The sequence below is a fragment of the Balearica regulorum genome, chromosome 5 (genome assembly GCF_011004875.1).
Source record: "Balearica regulorum gibbericeps isolate bBalReg1 chromosome 5, bBalReg1.pri, whole genome shotgun sequence".
Taxonomy (NCBI): Eukaryota; Metazoa; Chordata; class Aves; order Gruiformes; family Gruidae; genus Balearica; species Balearica regulorum.
The window spans coordinates 3277427-3293248 of record NC_046188.1 but is presented as its reverse complement, the minus strand read 5'-3'; the positions used below and the strand labels follow the sequence as shown (position 1 = coordinate 3293248).

At 51.7% G+C, this 15822-nt stretch overlaps 1 protein-coding gene across 2 annotated transcripts in view; it reads right to left on the bottom strand.

The window, feature by feature from the left end:
- ATL1 (atlastin GTPase 1) overlaps positions 1 to 15580 on the bottom strand; it is a 30777-nt gene extending 15197 nt beyond the window's left edge. The window contains exons 1-6 of one of the 2 annotated variants that reach the window (XM_075753169.1): positions 15377 to 15580; positions 4723 to 4970; positions 4234 to 4368; positions 3268 to 3372; positions 2479 to 2529; positions 544 to 600 (exon numbers count right to left, since the gene is read on the bottom strand). In XM_075753169.1, the coding sequence (XP_075609284.1) occupies positions 544 to 600; positions 2479 to 2529; positions 3268 to 3372; positions 4234 to 4368; positions 4723 to 4970; positions 15377 to 15410 (630 nt within the window). In that variant the 5' untranslated portion in view covers positions 15411 to 15580. The remainder of the gene's footprint in view (positions 1 to 543; positions 601 to 2478; positions 2530 to 3267; positions 3373 to 4233; positions 4369 to 4722; positions 4971 to 15376) is intronic. The other variant, XM_075753170.1, reaches the window with a different exon arrangement.
- Between the last annotated feature and the right edge of the window lie 242 nt (positions 15581 to 15822).

The following is a 15822-nucleotide window of genomic DNA, read 5'->3' as shown; positions in this document are numbered from 1 at the left end:
TCTCCCTTTCTTGAACACCAGCTTTTGACAGGTTGGGAAGCAGCAGGGTGAACAGATGTCCCTTATTTGAAGTTAAAACCCCACTTAAACCGAGCCTTCCCACAGATCTGCTGTCACCCAGGAGTGCTCTGGGATAATCCCCGTCCTTTCATTTTGCCAGGAGCAGGGATTCCTGGGGCAGGCGGGTTCAAACGTCTCCGAGTGAAGGCTGCGCAGAGTCCCCAGCTAGATGGTGTGACAAACCTGCCACAAAATCTGACTTCTTTCCAAGCCCAGCAGGACGTCTGGCAGGACAGGGCAGAGCTCTCCGGATGGCAAGGGTTCAGAGAGGAAAGAAAGAGGGATGTTGGATGTATTTGGAAGCCTGGTTGGGGGCAAGGAAGCACAAAGGCTTTCCTTTGCAAAGCTGAGCCAGTCCCCAGGCATCCCCATCTCCTCCCCGTCCTGCAAACTGCAGTGACACCTCGTGGTGAAGCCAACCGGCTCGGGGCCAAGCCACCTCTGGCAGAGGGGATGTCTGCTGGCCACGACCTTCAGACTCACCTGGAAAGGTTTCAGGAACGTCTCCTCCATGGCCAGCCGGCCATACTCAGTGAAAAGCTGGAAAGAGAAGCAAAAAAATCAACAGGACTGTTAGCTCGTCGGTCTGTATAAACACACAGAGAGCTGTGGGTCACAGGCACAGCGGCAAGGGACGGTGGTTGACTTGGGGCTAACAGCACCATTTGCAGAGCTGGAACAGAAACTGGCTGGCTGCGTGCTTTCGGTTCGCATCTGAGAGGCACACGGAGCTGTTATGGACAATCACTGTGCTGAGCCATCATGTGAAAGATCTCAGCCTAGAATTTTTGGCTGCTAAATCTGTGGAAAACAGCTCAAATCAGCTGCTTGCTGTTGCTTTCGTACCAACCAGAAACTTCACATGCTACAGGGGACTGCTGGAGCCCCACTCTCTTTAAACACTCCAGGAAGAAGCGGAAATGAATTCAGAAATAAGTACTTTCCCTGCAAGCCCCCACTGTGCAAAGACTGTAAGATCAGCCTACCAGTAAGATTTGAAGGCTCTCCAGTCTTTCTGGACTGTAATTTCTAACTGAAGGCACAATAATGTTTTTCACAGATGCCTAAAAATGGGTCAACTTGTTAAACAATAATGCCTTAAAATCCAAACTGAAAGATTAGAGTTGCACCAGATATGTTAAATGTTAAAAAGGCATTATTGTTAAAAATATTTACTGACTGAAGTGATACAGAAGTCTTCAAATGCTGATTTTTCCAGCCGGACTTTTGCTTTTCTTTCAATTTTTTTTAAGCTCCTAGAAAAAACTACCTAACCAATCAATCAACCACCTAAAGAGAAGAGAAAGCTAGAGGTAGTGCCAGGAAACGGGCAGGACACGTATGCCACAAAAATCCCATTAGCTGCTTGTCTCCAACAGTCTGGGCTGTAATTACCCTTAGGGGTCACCCGTATGGAGCCAGCACCAGATGGCAATATCCAGGCTTCTAAACCAGTTCCCAATTTCTTGGGGCTTCTCCTAACAATCCAAAGATCCTGTCTGCAGTGTGAACAGCACAACTTCGACTTCAGCTTCCCCATCTCTTCAGTCAAAGGAGCACTTTTACTGCCCCAACTCCCGGAGCAGAAGACGGATGCTCACAGCAGCACGACAGCCAATACACAGATAATTAACTGGGATCCCTCCCTATTACCAGTCACTTTAGCCCCTTGCTACAAGTCACTGCATGTTTCCAGTCCCATGGGTCAGTCCTGCCTCCGATGGGTCTCTGCTCCCCGAGGAACCCCAGCATAATCCCGTGGAAGGACACACAGGCTGGTGTGAGCGATATCCAGACTGTTCGTGGCAGACTTGTGATGGTGCTCCACATCGAGATGGTCTGTGATGGGTACTCTACACCCACCCTATGCAGTCTGTTCGATGCTCCTCTAACTTTGCCAGTAGAAAGTCAGCCCTCTGTGACTGCAGCACCACCCATGACAACTGGTCCTGTACAATGTGGACATAGGAAAAGATACTGCCCACTTTGCAGCAGCCTCGAACACGACTGAAGACCCAGACCACCTCCCCTCTCAGTCACTTTTGTCTCCTGATGTAAAAGCCTCAGTTCTTTCAGCCTCTCCGTGCTCTTCAGCCACGCACTGCAGCACGAAGCACGGCCGCGGGCCCTTTGCAGCTCAATCAGCCTCAAGAGACAGGAACACGTGCCCCAGAGACAGGAACAGTCCCTCCTGCGAGTGTCCCACTGGCTGCCCTGCCAAAGGACCCAGGCCCCCAGGAGCCATGCTACGAGATCATAGACAAGGTTTCAACCCAAGAAGCTGTTCCTCCGTGCCCACAAAACAAAATGAGAGCTGAGAAACTGAAAAACATTTTATAGCTATGAATGTGAAAGTGCCTCTTCAGAGCATAATCCAGGCACCCCAGCGACGTGGAGCAGCAGGGACAAGGGTCTTACCTGCAAGTGCTGCAGATCATCCTCCTGCACGTTCTGAGACAAGTTATAAACCTGCATTTAAAAACAAAAACTTCAGAGCACTCAGAATGGCCTGTCCTTCGGGCCAACGCACGGGTTGGTGTGGTTAAAGCCTACGACATTACCACGGGGACACAGCCAAAGTCCCAGCTGGCCTGTGGTGCTGGTACAAGGCAGGCCCCAAGCATAGCTGGACAGCTGGACAGCCTCACAGTGTCAGAGAGACAGGCACCGCTGCTCCCTGCGCAGCAAAGCACTCCAGCACGGGAGCACCAGGGGCTGCCATGCCCCAGCCTGGAAACCTGTTACATCCAAATAATGTTCCTTCTTCCCCATTTTTATGCTGAGCTCTGTACCAAGACACAGCTTCCATCCCATTCATGCTGTCCTCCAAGAGCAAAGGCCAGGCGGTCGGAAGGGAAGCCAGAGCTGGCTGTGCAGTAATGTCCTGGTGTGCGAACACCTCCAGCCCAGAGGTTTCTCCAGCAGCATGGAGACACACGCACACCCAGTTCCCCAGACCAAGGCCCTTTCCCTCTGGCAGCTGGAAGCAAAGGGGCGCATCTGCTGCTGGCCCTGCTCCTGGGGTGAGATGAGGAGATGATGATGGTGGGGTTACGTGTGAATCCTGCACCCAGTGCAGCCAACATGCTGGCCTTTGTCTCTCCCACCAAAGGCCCTGGCTGGCTGCTGTGTTAGGCTGGTGCCAAGCTACTGGGTTTTTGCCATCACCTTTTAAGAAGTGATTCTTGGAGACATCCCCCTTCTTACCTGTATCGAGCTGATCATTGTGCTAAGGGCAAACACGGTGGCCGAATCCCGCAGGGTGGACTGGCTGTCAAAGGTCCCCTGCGTGTCCATCAGCAACACTGCGACCTGAGAGGCAGAAAGCTTCACGTCAGCTTGGATGCACCCGTTCAGTACCTGCATTCGAGCAAAATCCCTCTCAAATGCCAAAGGGGGATGTGTGTGAATGTCAGCTGCATTATTGTGCTGGGAATCTCACTGCTCCTGCCTCAGACTTAAAATTGGTGGAGGACAAAGGAAAAGAGCATCCCCAGCCACTCTTGACAGCGTGATGACTCCAGCAGGCAGCAAAATGAATGCTGTGCAACCCAGAGGAGGGAACTGCTTTGCTCCTCAAATACTTGCTGTCAGTGCAGATGGGTCTTATTCCTGAGTCTGCGTAAGCTTCGTGTCACGGAAGCCAAACGCAGCAGCATATCACACCTCCTTAACCCAAAACACATTCAGACAGTATTAGAAATTCATACTATGAATAATTCAGCGTCACTTTGACATTGGGCTCTTTGTTAAAGAGTAGATGAATACAAATACTCCTGGCTATAAGCTGAATTTGCAGGATGCCCCAAAGTCCAGTTTGCATTGTATTTGCCTACCCTGAATGAACACACTCCATTTTACAGCTACTGCTCTAGGAAAGGGGAGTAGTTTGTGAGGACCTCAGATTCAAGATCCCTAGGAACAGCAGAGAAATAAACTCTGGGATGCCCAGAGTTAGAGGGACACCTAGAAAGCATATGGGCGACACCTAGACATATCAACTCATTGCATGAAACCCACTCATGCTAAATTAGGGCTATGGTATTAAAGACCTTCTCTGAACTTGCACAGGCACTGGAGCCACCTATGACAAGGCAGGAGAGTCCTACAAAAGCTGGAAAAGAAAACTGAGCTGACCAGCCACAGACAGCTATGCAACAGAGAAGCACAGACCTTTTTACCATCGGGCTTGTCCACCAGGAAAACCTCGCTCCATATCTGAATGCCGGTCGTCTCCCGCTCGGACCCTCCCCGCCAGGAGAAACCAGTCAGAGGCTCGTTGTAATCTCCAACCCAGTCCACTGCTTCCTGCAGGTAGGAACAGAAGGAGTTGCTGGAGTTCTCATCTCACTTTGGTTTTACACTTTTCCTCTGTGCTGCCGCCACCCCAGTCCTGGACAGGGGCAGCCCCTGTAAGAGAGGGGCAGCAAATGTGAAAATCTCTGCTCCAAAGTCAAGTCCACTAGAGACTCACTGGTGCACAGGCTGTGGAAGGATCTGCTCTATTTGATTTTGTGAAGCCCATGTTAACGAGAGGCTTAAGCATTCCTAGAGCGCCAAGCCAGTGTCCTGTCCCTGGACAGGACATCCCTGGGCGGTACATGGGAGCAATGAGCAGCAGCACCATACCCCTGGGAAGAGCCACCAGAGCTGGAGCCATACCTTATTGTACATGTAACGCAGCATGAAGTCCATCAGGAATGATTTTCCTTTTCTAAAAGCTCCAGCCACGGACACAGCCACGACCTCTTTGTCTCTGACAGCCTCTGAGAGGAGGATGCGGTTCAGTGCAGCTTCATCCAGTTCAAAGGAATGGTCATCTTTGACAATGAGGACTTGCACTGGTCCTGCCTTCCTCACGGACTCCTCCTCCTCTGAGCTCCACTCATAAGTCTTCTCTGCAAAACTACCTGCGTAAACAAGTGAAACAAGAGCCATTAGGTTCCTTCCTCCACAAAGCAAAGAATCACAGACAGCAGGGCTGGACAGGGTGGTAACAGGCCATCCCAAACCAGCATCGTTCAGAGCAGATGTCTGTTGAACCTGTCCTCAGACATCTCAGTGGGGCTCCGTGCCACCTTGGGGCCATCTGTCTGCATGCTCCCTGCAGGCAGAGAGTTCCCTGCCGGAAACTCCCTTGACAAAACACACCCAATACCTTTTGTCCTACAAGAGTTGACATGGAGAACAGATCACTCTCTTCTGGCCTGCAACAACTTCTTACATACACAAAGACTGCCATAACGCCTCCATTAGCCTTAATGCAGGCCATAACATCTCTCTTAGCTTTCTCTCTGCTAGACAAGAGAAGTCCAAGCCTCCCAATCATCCCTTCCTACCATGTCATCTAGGCATCTGACTGCTCTCCTCTGGACACTACCCACCAGGTCCTGTCTCAAAAATGGAAGCACCATTTAAGCCGGAGCATCTAAGTAGCTCATGTCTCTATCAAAGATGCTGCCTTTATGCATCCTGTGCTGATCACTGTTTCTGTAGCAACAGCAGAGTCCTGCTCCATCTGCAGTCTGCACTAATGCTCCAAGCATAATCTGCTGCTTCTGTCATCAACCTCATCGACAGCCTCCCCAGAGACAGCCCCAGCAGGAACCAGGCCACGAAGACACACGCCCATCCTGATAAAAGCCACTTTTTGACTCCCAAGTGGAAAAGCATCTGCAAAGCACAGGCACTGCTCACTTTCCCACTTTGAAATGGCAAGGTTTCCCATGGAGCTGCTCCCCAGCACAGCGGCGAGTCCTGCCCAGGCTGTGCAGCGTTCCTATGGCCTTACAGGAGGGTGTTACCTCCCCAGCGGGACAGCGGGGAAGCAACAAGCACGATGCTACAGCAGGAGCCTTTGGAGGGGACGGGCAGGGACGCAGTGTTCAGTCACTGCATCCACGCTCGGCAATGGGAGGGTGCCAGACAGATACGTGTCACCTGCATGACCCTCCTGACCAACACAGCAGAGATTACAGCTTTTAATGGTCCGTTTGGGCTGCTTTGTGTACCTGCTGTAATATCAGAGATGGATGCATTTTAAGACCTGCCATCCACAGAGACGGCAGCCCCGAGGTTTGCCAAGAGCAGGCCAGCTCCAGTAATTTTCCTTTCATTGTCTCCAAACATCCCAGCACAGGAAAAAGGTGCCGAAGGTGATTAATCATGCCAGTCAGCACACCTACAGCCACGTGAAATCTCCTCGCCAGCAGGGAAGGGAGCGTGTGATGGAAAGTTCCCCCACATTTCTACAAAAAACTTTCCAGATCGTTGGCTCAGGCTGCAAGTTTCCAAACATGGAGCCTCAAGTTAAAACGCCTTGGTCTCTGTTTAAGACCCTGACCTCAGGGACCCAGTTTTCAGCCAGTCCCAGCTGCTTCAAAGCACAAGGACTATGTGTGCACATGCTAAAAGGCAAGCTATAAATACCAAGAGGAATAGGGTTTACCCATTCTGGGCCTCTTTATAAAGAAGCCTCCGGCAGCAACTTCATATTTTAAATAACAGCAGTGCTTTTGTACGAGTTTCTGATTTCCTATGATCCTGCAACGAAATATCAGGATCATTAAGCCTGGTTGCTAGGGGATTTCTGGTGGCTCTCGGATATATACTACAAGCTTTCTTTGCTCCCAGTTGAAAGACAAAGATCTTTTCTTCCTGATGCTTGGAGGTTTTTTAGCAAAACAAAAGTCCCAAGCGCTCTGAAAAGCTAGATTCTCCACCACACTGCAGCAGCAGGGACCAGCAGCACCAAACTCCCTTCAAACACCAGCCCCTGCCCCGTATCACTGCTTAGGGGCCTCCAGGACAAAAATCCAACCCTTCCTATTTCAAATACACAGACCCGGGATCCAGGCACACATCGCCAAATCACCTGAAAAAGGCAGGCCTCCGAGAGCAGTCAGTCCTCTTGCTGCACACACCAAACACCGTTTGCAGCATTAAGATCTTCCCAACACATAAGTACGGACGGGTGCCAAAGGGCCACAGGCTCGCGTGCTCTTTTTAAGCCCGGCTATGCTGCAAGTGCCATCTAAACTCTACAATAGGAAATACCTCCTCTCCCTTGGTGTTTCCCCACGCCCTGCTCAGCTGAGTCTAGTTTTTTTTTTTTCTTTTTACAGCTGCACAGAAAGGACAGTGGAGAGGTCCTTGTATAGGATGTGACTCATGGCGGAGGCAGGAAAAAACGTGTAAAGTGAATTAAATCTAAACATTTCTGACTCCAGCCACCAGTGGTGGCCAAGCCATCAGGCGTGCGGGTGGAAGAGCTGTGCCACCTCCCCAGACCAGACAAATGCCACCTCCGGGCACACAGACGGAGGGCGAGGGGGACCAGCATTTTACCCATCCCGCACTAGCAGTAACGGGAGCTGCAGCCAGAGCGCCCAGCTGGGTACCGAGATGGGCACAAACCCTGCTGCCTGCGGCTTCGAGCACTCTGAAAGGCAGCACGGATGCCCCCCGGCTCAGCCAGCTGCGTGGACTGCCAGTCCTGGTCAAGGATCCGAGCACTGTGACAGTGGGACTGAGGAGAGTCCCTCCCGTCCTGCTACCAAAGGGACAGCTGGTGCCAGATTCCCCTTCCTCCTGCTGCCGGCACTTGCACGGCATCTCCCAGGTTGTCCTCTCCCTCCGGTACAGCTGCTGGAAAGAGCAACAACCAGTGCAGAGGAGAAGAGACTGTGTTGTCCCTTCAAAACGTCAGAATCTGTTAAGGAGCATTTTTTTTTTTAGCAGATATTGACAGATTTTGTCAGACACAGGTAACGGTCCAAAGCAGCCGTGGTCTCCTAAGGGACATCCTTGCTTCCATTACCCGAACACCAGGAAAGCAAAATACAAAGTGTTATGAGCAGGATATGTTGATTTCCCAGTTCATTGGGGATATCAGGAGAAAAGGCATTATATTAAGCAGGTCTCTGAACTAAGTTCAATCCTGTTATCTCTGTTCCTTTCATGTATGCCATCTGCAGACAAAACTCTATCTTTCATACTTATTTCCACATGATGAAACTTCCATGTTCCGTTTATTAGATTATCTGCTGTACTGGAGAGCCAGAGATTATTTTATAAGATGGCTGCGCATTACTGGAAATCAATTATTTTAATTGGTCTTTCCTGCATAAATTAGTTATCTGCTTTGAAGGAAGTTGTACCTGGCAATGGCAAAACATCATGTGGCCAAAAAGGAAAGGAAGGAGAGCTAAGCTTTCCTAAACACACTCTTGTTTTTACTCATTTTCTAACTTGACTCCTCCTTTCTGTCAGCTCTCTTTCGGCACCTTGCAATTACGTCAATTCTCAAGCTGCTCATTCAGAAATTGCCAGGATACAGTTCCTTTTCCCCATTTCATAACAGCTCATTTCCATGACTCTAAAGCGGGGTGGAATCCACGTCGTTTTTCCGTATGGTGATTCAAAGTGGAAAGGTGAAGAAGATCAGAATTTGCATTCGTACTCGCTGGGCTGTCAGACAGCAGCAAGGAAATGGCCCGATTCACGCAGACAGCCCCATAATACAGGATGTACAGCTCACTTTATTAGAGTCTAAGGAAAAAATACAGCATTCTGCAACTGCTCTAGGACTTACTTTTGGTTAAAATTAAATAAACCAGCATATTTCACGTTGCGCCTGTGCACAAACTGACAGCCGATGTCTAATGTATTTAAGCTCCTACAGAAGAATAAATTAGATAAATTACATGTCACTAATTATGCAACATACCTTTGGTGAGTGCTTGCTTCAGCCTGTTCTTCCTTAGCTATGGAAGAACAGGTCACAGAAATGCTGACTGCCTTCCAGAGACCAACTAATAAAGTTAGTTTTCTCCTTAAATGAGTTTGCACAATAAATACATTTCATTCCAGAGAATGAAATGCAGCCATGACCCATCATCTGTGCAAACAAAGGCTGCCTAACCAGACCCTGAGAAAGCCAATTTGCCAGCCCTGCTCTTGTGTTCTCTTGGATCCCAGGAGCTTTACCTACCCAAGCACTGCCCACGGAAAGCAGAGCCTGGGCCCCGATCCCCCCCGCTAAAATACACAGATGTCATGCGGTGCTGCTGCTGCTGAGGGCGTTTGAACCAAGTTACTTTACTTCATGGAAAAACGGAAACTACCAAAGAGAGAAAATAGAGGTTTGGTGGGAAGCTTTGACTTGTTGTTATTTCCCTGGACTGGAGCATCCCTGCATCAAACGGGCTAGGTTGCTTACCAGCAGCCCTCTAGGGATTAATTCGATCAGCACTGATAGCCGTGCGGGTCCTTTTTGAAGCCGTGTTCAGCCCAGCTGTTTACATGACAAACGTATCACGGTGCCACCAACAGTACCACGAGCCAAGCGCTGAACAGACCTTATAGTCAGGCTTGATCCCTCTGCACGTTCTCCAGAGAGCTTCAGCTTCCAGGAAGCTTATCTGCCCCTCCGCAAACGGCACTGGCAAAGAAAGACATCTCTCTCCAAGCTGCAGTCTCCCTTGCACTTATCTCATTCAGCGTGGCTCCTGCTGTGACATGAGTTCTGCTCACCCTATTCATGCTGAACTGCCTCTGCCGCACGATCATCAGCGAGGCTCTGAGGAGGCTGGGAAAGGCAGCATCGCTTTGAGCATGCACCAAGCATCCTCTCCTCCTTTCCCAGACAGGCTCGCGCAGAGCTCTGCATCTTATCCTGCTAATGAGGGAAAAATGAGAAATAATGCATCAAAGCAAAGGATGTATACTGGACAGCCAGGGCAGAGGGGATGTTGTAGAGCAATACCCCATATCGATCCTGCACAAAGGATCAGACAGGATCCTGCACAAAGGATGCACGGCAGGGCACAGCTGCATCCCGAAGCGCTTAGACTGCTGGGGAAGCCTGGCCTGGCCAACTATGAGTTAGCAAATTCCCTCAGCGTGGGGCTGCCATAAGGTGTCTAGACTGAGGTGCTCCTGGGAGATGGTGTCTTCGAGAGGACGAAGCAGGGAAGCCTGACTAGGTAAAGCCCTCTCTCACACCCATCACTGCTCTGCAACCTTGCCTGCACTGCGCTCTCTGAGGGTTCCGAGCCAGGTCAGAAAGCCTCCCACACCCAGGGCACAGCCGACCACACAGCCATACAACCCCCCCTCCACCCTGCTCACACCTCTGCTGGGATTTGTGACACCCCCACGGAGTCAGAGGACCCCAGACCCGTGGAGGAGAAATGCCAGGCGCTAGCCATCAGTAGCACCCACTAACCAGAGCCACCGAGCCCCCCTGAAGCGGCACACATACACATGTAGCTCCCCCCCAGGCCCCAGCCTTGCTGCACTGCATCCTTACGCCTGGGGCTGGTGCAGCACTGGACGGGAAGGCAGAGCCAGACCTTCTCGTGCCCAAGTGGGAAATCACTTGCACCTTCCCAGACTGGACGTACAGATGTAACCCAGCTCTGCCCTGAACCAAGGTGCAAGGCAGGCTCGTGATCCCCATGGAAATGATGGGTAAATGACAGGGCCCACGATGAAGATCTGCACCTAGGGAGGTGCAGGGCATTGCCTAGAAATAGGCGAAAAAAATCCCAGCCTGAATTCATTACTGGCATGCTTCAGAGACACAGGCACACAACTACCTTGGGAAGAACAAGATCAGACAGAGGTTTTTCTACAAGTTTTTCAGGAAGTCTGAGGTCACATTAGGCAGTTACATCGCTACGTACGTGCCAGTTCATGTGCCAGGACGGGTTGATTCAAAGGCAAGGTGGGCAACTCTCGGCAGGAACCTGATTCCCACCTGTGTCTGTCAAAAGACTGTCGTAAGAGAGCGCTACCAAAAGGCCGTTATCTATTTCTCAGTTACAAATTCTGGGCCTGCTTGCTTACCCACAGGTAAGCCTAGCCAGAGTCAGGCGTGACACAGTGACTGAAATGCATCTTGCATGAATACGTCACCAAAATTCTCACTTCACGCATTTTCTGCGTGGTCCTTCATCCACCCTGTTTGTCAGAAACCAGCCTCCCTCCATTACCAGTATTTGATTTAGTCATTTCTGACATGACTTTTTTTTTACCCTTTTGTTGCTACAATCTCCTGAAAATAAAGTTCGGTAAACGTGCCACGAAATCCTAGGATATAGCATGAAGGGCAGTCACACTCTGGAGAAAATGTTTACGTATATAGAATGCTTTAAATATGTTTCACTGCCTTGGCAGAGTCCAGCACCTTCTCTGGAGCCTCCACCTCATCTGGGAAGTTTGTGTTCACTTACTTTACCATCGTAACACTTAACCTTCCTTCAACTGATGGCAAACGTGAGCATTTCTGGCAGGGCCAAAGGAGCTGGAGTCTCTCTAGACTGAAGTGACTTTTGGAGATGATCCATGGGACATCTCATACCTCCCAGAGCACCACGAGACCCTGCACAGATGCACTCCCTTGCTGGAGAAGGTTCCAGTCAATGGTGGAGAGGAGATAACGTAAGACCCGCTGCCTGTGAACATCACCTAGGCCCTAAACAATATTTATGTGTGCTGTTTCTCTTAGTAGAGAAAATGCAGCAAGACGCAACCAAGTCGATACGCTGCTCCTCCCTTCCATCAATCAGGCAGACAGCCAACACCGAAGCCTCTCGCCGCACGGACACGACGTGAAGCACGACGAGGGCACCGTGTCACTGCTGCCAGGCAGGCTCAGGGTATCTCGGTTCTTCCCCCAAAAGGGGAAAGGCAGGCTGATCGTGCAAAACGCTTTCTTTGCACAATGCTGCTGCCTCAAAACCAAAGGCAAAAGGACCAAGCGTCATGTTTAGTGACTTGGGTCTCCAGCTTGCAATGTTGTCTTGTCTCTTCTTTCAAGGGCCAACACTTCATTTTCTTTTCTCATTCATAAGCTAGTAATTTGGTTTTGAATCTTCTCATACCTAGAGGCTTTTTGCATAAAGGCCCGCTTGTCTGAAACATCTAACTTTCACTTTTCAGGAGATTTCCAGCATTCAGAGTCACAAAGAAATGCCAGTAAGTGGAATCTGAAAATCTACCATAAAAGGTTAGAAAACAAATAACAAACAGAAAGGATGTTAGCATTATCAGTTAAAAAAAAAAAAAAAAAGACTACCAAAATCATCCTTTTCTTTCCAGTTTAACCCATTGCCATGCAGTCTGAAAGTGTGGCATTGAGAATCTCAGCCTGGTCTGCGCTGGAGAGGAGTCCCTTCTCCCCGAAACAGTTGCTCAGCCCTTCCAGACAATCGGGTCTCTTTAAGAGCTCTCACAAATCTAACGCCCAGTTTGAAAATCCTGACCAAGAAGTATACATAACCTCTGTAATCCCTTTTATGGTTTTGAAATGGAATTCTTGATGAGTGGGTCATTCCGATTACAACACGGGCCGTAATGGGAAACATGAGAGATTTCACACAGTTTGTTCCAGTCTGTGCTGTTTAAAGGAGTGACTGGGAGCAGAGGTCTCTGCTGGCTGTACTGTAACGGGGGAGCAGGCCGCTGAGCATCTGCAACTGCCAAGCACAAAGAATTTCAGAAAAAAATCGGTGTAACCTACTATAAGCCTTCATCGAGCCGGTGGGACCTCACCATGCCGATCAGGATTTAGATTAACAATCCTTATTTCGGGAAAAGCAGGGTCCCTTACTCTTACCTAAAAATTATACATCCGTAGGTCGCTCAGCCATTCATCCAGCAACCAGCAGCAGTTGTGAGGCCTCTGCACCACTTAGCGCGTAGAGTCAGAGCGCCTTAAATGATGCACAGCCTTACACTGACCTTCTGCCCAGGGCTAAATCCTACGCTTGATGCATTACACACCCCTACACGAGCTCCTGGGGATGTATGTATGTGACAGTAACCCAGCTTTGATAGCTGACCGGAGGCAGTTTCTTCTGGGTGCCATATACTCACTCACCCTAATTTGCTCTGTGATCTTTAAAAAGGCAAATTATTTTTTACAAAACAAAGGAGAAAGGTTGCGCTAAGCAGTTGCCTGTTTTCAGGCCTGACTAACCAGGGAGTAACTAGGACAAAGTTTGATCCGTTTCAAAATAGCGTAATATTTTTAATGACCCACAAGCCCATTTTTAGAACACAGCAAGGACTTGTACTTTGTGCCTTAGTTTGAGTAAAAGCCTGAGACTCCTCCTTCGCCAGCTAGGCTGGAAAACGTAGCAGTGGAGTAGTCACCCCACGGACTGATGTCAGCAGACAATGCTGCAGTCACTGGATGTAAACACATCTTTCAGGGCAATGAGGTTCTGTTGGAGAAATGCACATTTTTATTAAAGGAAGCTTTTTTTTCCCCTAGTAAAAAATACAGGTATTTTGCTCTGTAATTTATTACCTGCAATGTCAACCAGCCTGGCAAAGTGTCAGGCAATCATTCGAGGAATATGTAAACCTCTGTGGAATACAGGGCATGATTTTGACCTGTGGATGGGTTGCACAGCAGAAGGTGGCTGATCCCACCTAGATTCACCTGGATCCATGGACGGTTCCAGATTCTTGCAAAACTTACAGAGAATCTAAGGAAGAGTTCAACAAATCAGTGACACATCACATTTCACTATGGCTTAGCAGCACATTTAGATTGAGGCATGTGCCTAATTGTCTCGCTGGACCAAGGCTATGCTTTCTAAGATGACGTTTCCTCCATGTATATCCGTTTCAGCATCATTTGCATTTTCTTCTCATGCTATCAAGATCTGACGGGAAAGCACCAGCACGTGTACGTGCATGCAATTCTCAACATACACAGAGACGGGACTGACAGCTCTGTGAGACAAAGCTGAGAACGTCAGCATATTCACTGGGAAGTTTTCCCTCCAGTTTACCCAAGGGTCTAACGACCTTCATCAAGAGTCACGCTTAAAAATGATGCTGATCAAATGAGCATTGCTCATTTTCTCCCCACTCTCCTGCAAAAAGCCCACCACCCGCTCCACTTACTCAAATCACACGTGCCGTTATGCGAACGCTTCCGCAAACACGTCCCTTAACTGTTAATCATTACCATGGGAAATACTACACTCATCTATACAAATTAGAATGTAATTTGTGTATCTAAACATCACAGCTCAGCTCACCTGCTCTGCCTGACGAGACGGGATACCGCAAGCGCTGATGAGCGAGCTCACACGAATACAACTCAGGGAAAATGACAAATTATGCTCCTCAGCACCCTCAAAAAATGGCAAATGGCTATATAAAACCTGACTTTCTACAAAACAGCGCATCAGTGGAAGTTGGTAACAGAGTGCCGGACGCAGGCGGCTCGGCCGCAGCCCTGGCTGTATGCAGGGTAAAAGGCGGCAGGAGCCCCTTTGCTGGCTGGGTGCAGCCCACCTGTGGGACCAGCTTTGGCTCCCGTGGGGAAGCAGCAGCTGCTGATGGCTCCAGGCCTGTGCAGGCAGGCGGCTCCAGAGGAGAAGAGAAGCCTTGCAGGAAGACGACATGGAATTTCCTCCTCGCCATGACCCTGCTCTACTCCCCAGCGATGCTGCTACCAGTTCCCCAGGGGCTCAGGTGGGGTTTGTAAAGGGATGGATTTAAAATGGCCCCTCTCCGCAGGGTCTGACACACCAACAAAGCCCTACAGCCTCCAGAAATACGAAAAACCCTCTGTAGGAGTGACCTGCTGGGGAAGGCCGGCGGCTCTGCCTGAAGGAAACGGGGTGAGCGGGACTCCTGCTCCCCGGCTGAGGCGGGGTGGTGGCTGAGGTGACACCTCCAGCTGCACCGGGACTGAGGGCGGGTGCTGCGGGGCCAGCAGCCATGGGGTGAGGGAGGCCAGGGCAGGCCGGAGGAGAGCCGGAGGGCTCCCACCGAGGTGGCTGCCGGGGGTGGCCAGCCCCGTGTGGGGTGCAGGGCACCGCCCGCCCAGCGGGGCCCCGGAACAACGGGCACCGCCAACCCGAACCCGCTCCCCGGCCACGCTGCCAGCAGGCAGCAACTGCGGGCGGGCGGGCAGGCAGCAGAGGAAGGGCAACCGGATACCCCCGCCATCGGCTCTAGACCCCCAGAAGCGATGAGGGCGGTGGGTAAACGATGCCAGCGCGGCCCCGCGGAAGGAGTAAGGAGAGGGCGGCCCTCCGCCCCCTCGGCCCCTCCCGGGGCGGCCGAGCCCCCCGCCGCCCGCGGCCTCCCCCTGCAGGCCCCGCGCCCCGCCCCGGCGGCCCCGGCCCAGGCGGGGACCGCCGCGTCCCCCGCCCCGGCAGCCCCGGCGTGGAGCGGGCCGCGGGCAGCCGCAGGCCCGGCATTGTTCGCGACCGCGGGGCGCGCCCGCCCCGCCCGGGCTCGTTTCCCCGCCGCGGGATCCGCCCCGCCGCCCCCCGCCGCCTACCCCAGCTGCTCCTCTCCCGGCGGTTCCGGGCCATGGCGGGGCGCGGGGCTGCCCGGGCCGCGGCGGCTGCGGGAAGCTCCGTACGCGCTCCGAGCCGCGCTGCGTCTGGCGCGGCTGCCGCGGTGGCGCGGGGCGGGCGGGGGAGCCGGCAGCAGCATCCCCGCCCGCCGCTACGGCGTGGCACGGCACGGCGGCCCGCCGCCCCTTGGGGCACCCGCCCACGCGGCACCCGCCCACGGGCGTCCACACTCCGGGCACCCACGCGTGAGGCATCAGGCACTGACCTCCGTGGGTCAGGCACGGGCAGATCCAGGGGCACCCAGTTCCCTGGGTAGCCGCACCCAGGGTCCCCCCACACCCGGGGCATGCGGCACCCCCACGGGCACCCACCCACGGGGGGACGTGACTGGGGGACCCAGCGCAGCCAGGGTGCGCCCATATCCCGG